Source organism: Oncorhynchus keta, unplaced genomic scaffold (assembly GCF_023373465.1).
Source record: "Oncorhynchus keta strain PuntledgeMale-10-30-2019 unplaced genomic scaffold, Oket_V2 Un_contig_29703_pilon_pilon, whole genome shotgun sequence".
Taxonomy (NCBI): Eukaryota; Metazoa; Chordata; class Actinopteri; order Salmoniformes; family Salmonidae; genus Oncorhynchus; species Oncorhynchus keta.
Genome location: NW_026286683.1, coordinates 1 through 12258, shown reverse-complemented (window position 1 = coordinate 12258; position 12258 = coordinate 1). Strand labels below are relative to the sequence as shown.

Below are 12258 nucleotides of genomic sequence, written 5' to 3'. Positions count from 1 at the left end.
TTCCCCTGCTGTGGAACATGGTTCCTTTTTTCCCCTGCTGTGGAACATGGTTCCTTTTTTCCCCTGCTGTGGAACATGGTTCCTTTTTTCCCCTGCTGTGGAACATGATTCCTTTTTTCCCTGCTGTGGAACATGATTCCTTTTCCCCTGCTGTGGAACATGGTTCCTATGGTATGGCTTTCTAAAAGATGCTAGCCTGGGTATGGCTTTATAAAAGATGCTAGCCTGGGTATGGCTTTCTAAAGGCGCTAGCCTGGGTATGGTTTTCTACAGATGCTAGCCTGGGTATGGCTTTCTACAGATGCTAGCCTGGGTATGGTTTTCTAAAGGCGCTAGCCTGGGTATGGTTTTCTAAAGGCGCTAGCCTGGGTATGGCTTTCTACAGATGCTAGCCTGGGTATGGCTTTCTACAGATGCTAGCCTGGGTATGGCTTTCTAAAGATGCTAGCCTGGGTATGGCTTTCTAAAGATGCTTGCCTGGGTATGGCTTTCTAAAGATGCTAGCCTGGGTATGGCTTTCTAAAGATGCTTGCCTGGGTATGGCTTTCTAAAGATGCTAGCCTGGGTATGGCTTTCTAAAGGCGCTAGCCTGGGTATGGCTTTCTAAAGATGCTAGCCTGGGTATGGCTTTATAAAAGATGCTAGCCTGGGTATGGCTTTCTACAGATGCTAGCCTGGGTATGGCTTTCTACAGATGCTAGCCTGGGTATGGCTTTCCACAGATGCTAGCCTGGGTATGGCTTTCCACAGATGCTAGCCTGGGTATGGCTTTCTACAGATGCTAGCCTGGGTATGGCTTTCCACAGATGCTAGCCTGGGTATGGCTTTCCACAGATGCTAGCCTGGGTATGGCTTTCTACAGATGCTAGCCTGGGTATGGCTTTCCACAGATGCTAGCCTGGGTATGGCTTTCCACAGATGCTAGCCTGGGTATGGCTTTCCACAGATGCTAGCCTGGGTATGGCTTTCTACAGATGCTAGCCTGGGTATGGCTTTCCACAGATGCTAGCCTGGGTATGGCTTTCTAATGGCTCTAAACACACTGGATTCACGTTCAGTATTTATGTCTCAAACAAAATAAAGGCAATTAAATCAAATAACCCATGAAGGAAAACAACTTTTACTGCTAAACGAGGGTCATGTGTTTTACTGCTAAACGAGGGTCATGTGTTTTACTGCTAAACGAGGGGAAGGAGGAGAAGACCTGGAGGAGGAGAAGACCTGGAGGAGGAGAAGACCTGGAGGAGGAGAAGACCTGGAGGAGGAGAAGACCTGGAGGAGGAGAAGACCTGGAGGAGGAGGAGGAGGAGGAGGAGGAGAAGACCTAGAGGAGGAGGAGGAGGAGACCTAGAGGAGGAGGAGGAGACCTAGAGGAGGAGGAGACCTAGAGGAGGAGACCTAGAGGAGACCTAGAGGAGGAGACCTAGAGGAGGAGGAGGAGGAGAAGACCTAGAGGAGGAGGAGGAGACCTAGAGGAGGAGGAGGAGACCTAGAGGAGACCTAGAGGAGGAGAAGACCTAGAGGAGGAAGAGGAGAAGACCTAGAGGAGGAAGAGGAGAAGACCTAGAGGAGGAGACCTAGAGGAGGAGACCTAGAGGAGGAGGAGGAGAAGACCTAGAGGAGACCTAGAGGAGGAGGAGGAGACCTAGAGGAGGAGGAGGAGGAGAAGACCTAGAGGAGGAGGAGGAGACCTAGAGGAGGAGGAGGAGGAGACCTAGAGGAGACCTAGAGGAGGAGAAGACCTAGAGGAGGAGGAGAAGACCTAGAGGAGGAAGAGGAGAAGACCTAGAGGAGGAGACCTAGAGGAGGAGGAGGAGAAGACCTAGAGGAAGAGGAGAAGACCTAGAGGAGGAGACCTAGAGGAGGAGGAGAAGACCTAGAGGAAGAGGAGGAGACCTAGAGGAGGAGGAGGAGAAGACCTAGAGGAGGAGGAGAAGACCTAGAGGAGGAGGAGGAGAAGACCTAGAGGAGGAGGAGGAGAAGACCTAGAGGAGGAGGAGACCTAGAGGAGGAGGAGGAGAAGACCTAGAGGAGGAGGAGGAGACCTAGAGGAGGAGGAGGAGGAGGAGGAGGAGAAGACCTAGAGGAAGAGGTGAAGACCAGGAGGAGGAGGAGGTGAAGACCAGGAGGAGGAGGAGGTGAAGACCAGGAGGAGGAGGAGGTGAAGACCAGGAGGAGGAGGAGGTGAAGACCAGGAGGAGGAGGAGGTGAAGACCAGGAGGAGGAGGAGGTGAAGACCAGGAGGAGGAGACCAGGAGGTGGAGGTGAAGACCAGGAGGTGTTGGAGGAGGTGAAGACCAGGAGGAGGAGGAGGAGGAGGTGAAGACCAGGAGGAGGAGGAGGAGGAGGTGAAGACCAGGAGGTGTTGGAGGAGGTGAAGACCAGGAGGTGTTGGAGGAGGTGAAGACCAGGAGGAGGAGGAGGTGAAGACCCGGAGGAGGAGGGGGAGGAGGAGGAGGAGATGAAGACCAGGAGGAGGTGAAGACCCGTAGAGGAGGTAAAGAAAGCTTCAAACAGAAGACTTAACAGTTCTACATGTGGAAGATGGAAGGAGCTTAGTGGTGCTGGAAGCTCTCTCCTCTCGCTTCCATCATTTGTTCCATGGCTTGTGTGTGTGTGTGTGTGTGAGAGAGAGATCTAAGGACTGTTATATAAATAAAGAGAAGAAATTACATTAAAAGTGAAATCTAAGTCAGCATTTTCCACTAAAAGAGGAAACTGGGTCGGGGCCCGACATCTAACATCGTCTATTAGGATGATTTGATGGCTTTGATGCCAACTACTGAGTTAGAGTAGGAGAGAGAGATATTCCAATTGGCTATTCTTTAACTCTAACAGCTCTGGCATCTTCCCCAATATTCCCAACCCTTCCATAACAAAGCCATCACCCACAGAGAGATGAACCTGGAGAAACCCATTACTCATCTGTTGATTGGCTCCTTAGTCATTACTCATCTGTTGATTGGCTCCTCAGTCATCATTACTCATCTGTTGATTGGCTCCTCAGTCATCATTAACGATCTGATTGGCACCTTAGTCATCATTAACGATCTGATTGGCTCCTTAGTCATCCTTAATGATCTGTTGATTGGCTCCTTAGTCATCCTTAATGATCTGTTGATTGGCTCCTTAGTCATCCTTAATGATCTGTTGATTGGCTCCTTAGTCATCATTAACGATCTGATTGGCTCCTTAGTCATCATTAACGATCTGCTGATTGGCTCCTTAGTCATCATTAACGATCTGATTGGCTCCTCAGTCATTATTACTCATCTGTTGATTGGCTCCTTAGTCATCATTAACGATCTGATTGGCTCCTCAGTCATTATTACTCATCTGTTGATTGGCTCCTTAGTCATCCTTAACGATCTGTTGATTGGCTCCTTAGTCATTAACGATCTGATTGGCTCCTTAGTCATCATTACTCATCTGTTGATTGGCTCCTTAGTAATCATTAATGATCTGATTGGCTCCTTAGTAATCATTAACGATCTGATTGGCTCCTCAGTCATCATTAACGATGTGATTGGCTCCTCAGTCATCATTAACGATGTGATTGGCTCCTCAGTCATCATTAACGATGTGATTGGCTCCTCAGTCATCATTAACGATGTGATTGGCTCCTCAGTCATCATTAACGATGTGATTGGCTCCTCAGTCATCATTAACGATGTGATTGGCTCCTCAGTCATCATTAACGATGTGATTGGCTCCTCAGTCATCATTAACGATGTGATTGGCTCCTCAGTCATCATTAATGATCTGTTGATTGGCTCCTCAGTCATCATTAATGATCTGTTGATTGGCTCCTCAGTCATCATTACTCATCTGTTGATTGGCTCAAATGTGACACAGAAAGGAAAGCTTTAGCTGGAGTTGGGATTTAGTTTCCTCTTAGCATTAGGATTAGAGCTGAATGAGAAATCCATCCGCTGAGGTTATTAACCTTGCCTGGTACTGGACAGCCTTCACAACAGACCCGTCCAGTTCACAACAGACCCGTCCAGCTCACAACAGACCCGTCTAGTTCACAACAGACCCGTCCCGTTCACAACAGACCCGTCTCGCTCACAACAGACCCGTCTCGCTCACAACAGACCCGTCTCGCTCACAACAGACCCGTCTCGCTCACAACAGAGCCGTCTCGCTCACAACAGACCCGTCTAGTTCACAACAGACCCGTCTAGTTCACAACAGACCCGTCTAGTTCACAACAGACCCGTCTCGCTCACAACAGACCCGTCTCGCTCACAACAGACCCGTCTCGCTCACAACAGACCCGTCTCGCTCACAACAGACCCGTCTCGCTCACAACAGACCCGTCTAGTTCACAACAGACCCGTCTAGTTCACAACAGACCCGTCTCGCTCACAACAGACCCGTCTAGCTCACAACAGACCCGTTTAGTTCACAACAGACCCGTCTAGTTCACAACAGACCCGTCTAGTTCACAACAGACCCGTCTAGTTCACAACAGACCCGTTTAGTTCACAACAGACCCGTTTAGTTCACAACAGACCCGTTTAGTTCACAACAGACCCGTTTAGTTCACAACAGACCCGTTTAGTTCACAACAGACCCGTTTAGTTCACAACAGACCCGTTTAGTTCACAACAGACCTGTCTAGTTCACAACAGACCCGTCTAGTTCACAACAGACCCGTCTAGCTCACAACAGACCCGTTTAGTTCACAACAGACCCGTCTAGTTCACAACAGACCCGTCTAGTTCACAACAGACCCGTTTAGTTCACAACAGACCCGTTTAGTTCACAACAGACCCGTTTAGTTCACAACAGACCCGTTTAGTTCACAACAGACCCGTTTAGTTCACAACAGACCCGTCTAGTTCACAACAGACCCGTTTAGTTCACAACAGACCCGTTTAGTTCACAACAGACCCGTCTAGCTCACAACAGACCCGTCTAGCTCACAACAGACCCGTCTAGCTCACAACAGACCCGTCTAGCTCACAACAGACCCGTCTAGCTCACAACAGACCCGTCTAGCTCACAACAGACCCGTCTAGCTCACAACAGACCCGTCTACTGCAGCACAGGAATGTATCCTGTTGAAGTTCACAACAGGAGTTTCCTGCTCGATTATTGTGAACTATATAAATCTCTCTCTCTCTCTCTCTAGGTTCCCGTGTAACAGACAGACATGTTGGTGATTTTAACCTTCATCCTCCTCTTCCACGTCATCTCAGTCATCCTCCTCTTCATCAGCACCATCAACAATGTACGGTACCAAACCCAGGCCTTTGTCCAAACGTCACTTAAACATTCTGACTCTCCCCCCACATTGTTACGTTACAGCCTTCTTCTAAAATGGATTGATCCCTCTCTCAATCTACACACAATACCCCGTAATGACATCACAATACCCCGTAATGACATCACAATACCCCGTAATGACATCACAATACCCCGTAATGACATCACAATACCCCGTAATGACATCACAATACCCCGTAATGACATCACAATACCCCATAATACCCCGTAATGACATCACAATACCCCGTAATGACATCACAATACCCCGTAACGACATCACAATACCCCGTAACGACATCACAATACCCCGTAACGACATCACAATACCCCGTAACGACATCACAATACCCCGTAATGACATCACAATACCCCGTAACGACATCACAATACCCCGTAACGACATCACAATACCCCGTAACGACATCACAATACCCCGTAACGACATCACAATACCCCGTAACGACATCACAATACCCCGTAACGACATCACAATACCCCGTAACGACATCACAATACCCCGTAACGACATCACAATACCCCGTAACGACATCACAATACCTCGTAACGACATCACAATACCCCGTAATGACATCACAATACCCCGTAATGACATCACAATACCCCGTAATGACATCACAATACCCCGTAACGACATCACAATACCCCGTAATGACAGTGAAAACAGGAATTTTCAAAATTTGACCAAATGTATTAAAAATGAACAACAGAAATATTTGAGGTAACAAGCCTCTCTCTGGTACAATGGTAGCGTCCCACCTCGACAGCAGCCAGTTGGAAGTGCAGGGCGCCAAATTCAAAACAACACAAATTCCTCAAACATACAAGATATTATACACCATGTTAAAGATAAACAACAAGTTAAAGATACACTTGTTGCTAAAGATACACTTGTTGTAAATCCAGCCCATACAGCCATTTTCCAGCCAAGGAGGGAGCTCACAAAAGTCAGAAATAGCGATTTTTTAAAAAAAAATTTTTTTTTTTATTCCCTGAAGTTCATCCATTTTAGAACAAGGCTGTAACGTAACAAACTGTGGAACAATTCAAGGGGTCTGAATACCTTCCGAAGGCAGCGTACATTAATTGAAATGCATTCCAGGTGACTACCTCATGAAGCTGGTTGAGAGAATGCCAAAGAGTGTACAAAGCTGTCATCAAGGCAAAGGGTGGCTCAAATATAAAATATATATTTTTGGGGGAGGGGGGTTACGACATGATTCCATGTGTGTTATTTCATAGTTCTGATGTCTTCACCATTATTATTATTATTATTCTACAATAAAGTTAAAGGTGTGTCCAAACGGTTACTGTATTTTATAGCTACATCCTCTCTCTCCGTCTAGGCATGGTGGGTGGCGTCTGCTCCAGGAGGCAACGTGATTTACACTGACCTGTGGTACTCCTGTAACGTAACGTGTCTCCCTGTCAAGAACAGCGCTTCCACTGACGCAGGTAACCTAGCAACCAGGACTTATCACCAAGGATGTGTGTGTCTGTTTGTAGACCTCTCTCTCTCTCTCTCTCTCCTTGTATCTCTGTCTGTCTGTCTCTCTCGCTCTCTCTCTGTCTCTTTCTCTCTCTGTGTGTCTCTTTCTCTCTCTGTGTGTCTCTTTCGCTCTCTGTGTGTCTCTTTCTCTCTCTGTGTGTCTCTTTCTCTCTCTGTGTGTCTCTTTCTCTCTCTGTGTGTCTCTGTCTCTCTCTGTCTCTGTGTCTCTGTCTCTCTCTGTCTCTCTCTCTCTCTGTGTCTCTGTCTCTCTCTCTCTCTCTGTGTCTCTGTCTCTCTCTCTCTGTGTCTCTGTCTCTCTCTCTCTGTGTCTCTCTCTCTCTCTGTGTCTCTGTCTGTGTGTCTCTGTCTCTCTGTCTGTGTGTCTCTCTCTCTGTGTAACACTCCTCTCTCTCTAGTCTATCTACAGGCTGTCCAGGCCACTATGATCCTGTCCACAATTCTCTGCTGCGTGGGTTTCTTTGTGTTCATCCTTCAGCTCTTCAGACTGAAACAAGGAGAGAGATTTGTCTTTACAGCCATCATCCAGCTACTGGCTAGTGAGTACCAATACTGGGAATACTAAATCTACCAATCAAAGACAGCTACTGGCTAGTGAGTACCAATACTGGGAATACTAAATCTACCTATCAAAGACAGCTACTGGCTAGTGAGTACCAATACTGGGAATACTAAATCTACCTATCAAAGACAGCTACTGGCTAGTGAGTACCAATACTGGGAATACTAAATCTACCAATCAAAGACAGCTACTGGCTAGTGAGTACCAATACTGGGAATACTAAATCTACCTATCAAAGACAGCTACTGGCTAGTGAGTACCAATACTGGGAATACTAAATCTACCAATCAAAGACAGCTACTGGCTAGTGAGTACCAATACTGGGAATACTAAATCTACCTATCAAAGACAGCTACTGGCTAGTGAGTACCAATACTGGGAATACTAAATCTACCAATCAAAGACAGCTACTGGCTAGTGAGTACCAATACTGGGAATACTAAATCTACCTATCAAAGACAGCTACTGGCTAGTGAGTACCAATACTGGGAATACTAAATCTACCAATCAAAGACAGCTACTGGCTAGTGAGTACCAATACTGGGAATACTAAATCTACCAATCAAAGACAGCTACTGGCTAGTGAGTACCTACCAGCCTGAATTTAAAAATGGTGTGTCGCTGGCCTATTGTTATGGTAAGATCCTAAATAAGTTCAGGAGTTAGAGACTGACCCTGGAGACTGACCCTGAAGACTGACCCTGAAAGACTCACAGCCCTTAGAGACTAACCCTGAAGACTGACCCTGAAAGACTCACAGCTCTTAGAGACTAACCCTGAAGACTGACCCTGAAGACTGACCCTGAAGACTGACCCTGAAGACTGACCCTGAAAGACTCACAGCCCTTAGAGACTAACCCTGAAGACTGACCCTGAAAGACTCACAGCTCTTAGAGACTAACCCTGAAGACTGACCCTGAAAGACTCACAGCCCTTAGAGACTAACCCTGAAAGACTCACAGCCCTTAGAGACTAACCCTGAAAGACTCACAGCTCTTAGAGACTAACCCTGAAGACTGACCCTGAAAGACTCGCCGCTCTTAGAGACTAACCCTGAAAGACTCACAGCTCTTAGAGACTAACCCAGAAGACTGACCCTGAAAGACTCGCCGCTCTTAGAGACTAACCCTGAAGACTGACCCTGAAAGACTCACAGCTCTTAGAGACTTACCCTGAAATACTCACAGCTCTTAGAGACTAACCCTGAAAGACTCACAGCTCTTAGAGACTTACCCTGAAAGACTCACAGCTCTTAGAGACTGACCCTGAAAGACTCACAGCTCTTAGAGACTAACCCTGAAAGACTCACAGCTCTTAGAGACTAACCCTGAAAGACTGACAGCTCTTAGAGACTTACCCTGAAAGACTCACAGCTCTTAGAGACTAACCCTGAAAGACTCACAGCTCTTAGAGACTAACCCTGAAAGACTCACAGCTCTTAGAGACTGACCCAGAAAGACTCACAGCTCTTAGAGACGTACCCAGAAAGACTCACAGCTCTTAGAGACTTACCCAGAAAGACTCACAGCTCTTAGAGACTGACCCAGAAAGACTCACAGCTCTTAGAGACTAACCCTGAAAGACTCACAGCTCTTAGAGACTAACCCTGAAAGACTCACAGCTCTTAGAGACTAACCCTGAAAGACTGACAGCTCTTAGAGACTTACCCTGAAAGACTCACAGCTCTTAGAGACTAACCCTGAAAGACTCACAGCTCTTAGACTTACCCTGAAAGACTCACAGCTCTTAGACTTACCCTGAAAGACTCACAGCTCTTAGACTGACCCAGAAAGACTCACAGCTCTTAGAGACTTACCCTGAAAGACTCACAGCTCTTAGAGACTTACCCAGAAAGACTCACAGCCGTAATCAATGCCAAAGTTCATTCTAACATGTATTGACTCAGGTATGAATTCTTATGTAAATGAGATTTCTGTATTTCATTTTCAATATATGTCTAAAAACACATTTTCACTTTGTCATTATGGGGTATTGTGATGTCATTGTGGGGTATTGTGATGTCATTGTGGGGTATTGTGATGTCATTGTGGGGTATTGTGATGTCATTGTGGGGTATTGTGATGTCATTGTGGGGTATTGTGATGTCATTGTGGGGTATGGTGATGTCATTGTGGGGTATTGTGATGTCATTATGGGGTATTGTGATGTATTGTGCGTAGATGTTTGAGATAAAAAAAAAAGAAGTTTTTAATCCATTTTGAATTCAGGCACAACACAATGTGGAATAAGTCAAGGGGTGTGAATAATTTGTGAAGACGGCCGCCAGTGTTCCTGTTTTAAACGTCCTGTCAGTTGGAGGGGTTCGACCCCCTTCCTATCCTAGTTCCTAACCCCCTCCTCCTCCTCCCCCAGGCCAGTGTTCCTGTTTTAAACGTCCTGTCAGTTGGAGGGGTCCGACCCCCTTCCTATCCTAGTTCCTAACCCCCTCCTCCTCCCCCAGGCCAGTGTTCCTGTTTTAAACGTCCCGTCAGTTGGAGGGGTCCTGTATCCTACCCCCTTCCTATCCTAGTTCCTAACCTCCTCCTCCCCCAGGCCTGTGTGTGATGATCGGAGCGTCCATCTACACTGCAGAGAGGCAGGGTTTTACGGAGGAGTCTCTAAGGAAGGGAGGATATGGCTCATCCTACGTCCTGGCCTGGATCAGTTTCCCCATGACGGTCATCAGTGGACTCATGTATCTGGTGCTGAGGAAACGCAAATAAAAACACTCGTATCTCTACAAAGACACGAAACACAATGAAAACGTCAACTAAAACAACCTGCAAGGAGAGAAGTGTTCATTATTTTGTAACAGTCTATTAGCTAAACTCTAAACATGTTGTTAAGAGAGGCTGTTTTAAAAGACGTTTTCTCCATACTGTGTGGTTGGAATGAGACTGTGACATATCAGCCTGTTTTATTTGGGGGGGGTGGTGTTGGAGTTTCCATGGTGACGTCAATGTGGTAGATTTTAAATAAATAACGGACCAATAAATGGTGTATAGTTGAATTACATGATGAACGATGGTTAAGACTGAGCAGGACAACACTGCGTTCAGTTCTACTAGAGTAAACCGAGTGTAGAAGGTGGAATATGGAGGATTGTCTGCCGGCCCATCTGTCTGTCTGCCCTCCTCCCTCCTCACTGTCCGTCTGCCCTCCTCACTGTCCGTCTGCCCTCCTCCCTGTCCATCTTTCCGTCTGCCCTCCTCCCTGTCCATCTGTCCGTCGGCCGGCCTGCCTCCCTCCCTCCCTGCCGGCCTGCCTCCCTGCCGGCCGGCCTGCCTCCCTCCCTCCCTCCCTGCCGGCCTCCCTCCCTCCCTGCCGGCCTGCCTGCCTCCCTCCCTGCCGGCCTGCCTGCCTCCCTCCCTGCCGGCCTGCCTGCCTCCCGGCCTGCCTGCCTCCCTCCCGGCCTGCCTGCCTGCCTGCCTCCCTCCCTCCCGGCCTGCCTGCCTCCCGGCCTGCCTGCCTCCCTCCCTCCCTGCCGGCCTCCCTCCCTGCCGGCCTGCCGGCCTCCCTCCCTCCCTGCCGGCCTGTCCGCCTCCCTCCCTGCCGGCCTGTCCGCCTCCCTCCCTGCCGGCCTGTCCGCCTCCCTCCCTGCCGGCCTGTCCGCCTCCCTCCCTGCCGGCCTGTCCGCCTCCCTCCCTCCCTCCCTGCCGGCCTGTCCGCCTCCCTCCCTCCCTCCCTGCCGGCCTGTCCGCCTCCCTCCCTCCCTCCCTGCCGGCCTGTCCGCCCCTGCCTCCCTCCCTCCCTGCCGGCCTGTCCGCCTCCCTCAATCCCTGCCGGCCTGTCCGCCTCCCTCCCTCCCTGCCGGCCTGTCCGCCTCCCTGCCGGCCTCCCCTCCCTGCCGGCCTGTCCGCCTCCCTGCCGGCCTCCCTCCCTCCCTGCCGGCCTCCCTCCCTCCCTGCCGGCCGGCCTCCCTCCCTGCCGGCCTCCCTCCCTCCCTGCCGGCCTCCCCTGCCGGCCTCCCTCCCTCCCTGCCGGCCTCCCTGCCTGCCGGCCTTCCTCCCTCCCTGCCGGCCTCCCTCCCTCCCTCCCTGCCGGCCTCCCTCCCTCCCTGCCGGCCTCCCTCCCTCCCTGCCGGCCTCCCTCCCTCCCTGCCGGCCTCCCTCCCTGAGTCTTCACTGATACAATACAACCACTATAGTGGGTCCCATAGACACAGTCTGTTATAACAGGAGTCTGAGTCTTCACTGATACAACCACTATAGTGGGTCCCATAGACAGTCTGTTATAACAGGGTCTACATTATATCAGTCTGTGTTATAACAGGGTCTATTAGTGGGTCCCCATAGACATATATCAGTCTGTTATAACAGGGTCTACATTACATCAGTCTGTGTTATAACAGGGTCTACATTACATCAGTCTGTTATACATTACATCAGGGTCTACATTACATCAGGGTCTTATTATTTATAACAGGGTCTACATTACATCAGTCTGTTATAACAGGGTCTACATTACATCAGTCTGTTATAACAGGGTCTACATTACATCAGTCTGTTATAACAGGGTCTACATTACATCAGTCTGTGTTATAACAGGGTCTACATTACATCAGTTCGTGTTATAACAGGGTCTACATTACATCAGTCTGTGTTATAACAGGGTCGTTACAGGGTTCATCCACATTACATCAGTCTGTTATAACAGGGTCTACATCTCAGTCTGTTATAACAGGGTCTACATTACATCAGTCTGTGTTATAACAGGGTCTACATTACATCAGTCTGTTATAACAGGGTCTACATTACATCAGTCTGTTATAACAGGGTCTATTACATCAGTTCATCAGTCTGTTATAACAGGGTCTACATAGCATCAGTTCGTTATAACAGGGTCTACATACTACCAGTTCGTTATAACAGGGTCTACATTACATCAGTCTGTT

At 48.7% G+C, this 12258-nt stretch overlaps 1 protein-coding gene and 1 long non-coding RNA gene across 4 annotated transcripts; one reads left to right on the top strand and one right to left on the bottom strand.

Moving 5' to 3' along the window:
* Positions 1-5086: 5086 nt before the first annotated feature.
* LOC118382885 (epithelial membrane protein 2-like) lies at positions 5087-10523 on the top strand. Its single transcript, XM_052507488.1, has 4 exons — positions 5087-5239; positions 6642-6750; positions 7201-7341; positions 9918-10523. The coding sequence occupies exons 1-4, from the start codon at positions 5162-5164 to the stop codon at positions 10085-10087; spliced, it is 498 nt and encodes a 165-aa protein (XP_052363448.1). The 5' UTR covers positions 5087-5161; the 3' UTR covers positions 10088-10523.
* LOC127923434 (uncharacterized) lies at positions 7299-7992 on the bottom strand. Of its 3 annotated transcripts, none has more exons than XR_008114381.1 (3): positions 7869-7992; positions 7649-7813; positions 7299-7428 (listed from the first exon to the last, which is right to left on the bottom strand). It is a non-coding gene; the product is annotated as an uncharacterized LOC127923434 (long non-coding RNA). The 3 variants fall into 3 exon arrangements; XR_008114380.1 differs by having other exon boundaries at positions 7539-7703; XR_008114379.1 differs by lacking the exon at positions 7299-7428 and adding an exon at positions 7459-7593.
* Positions 10524-12258: the final 1735 nt, after the last annotated feature.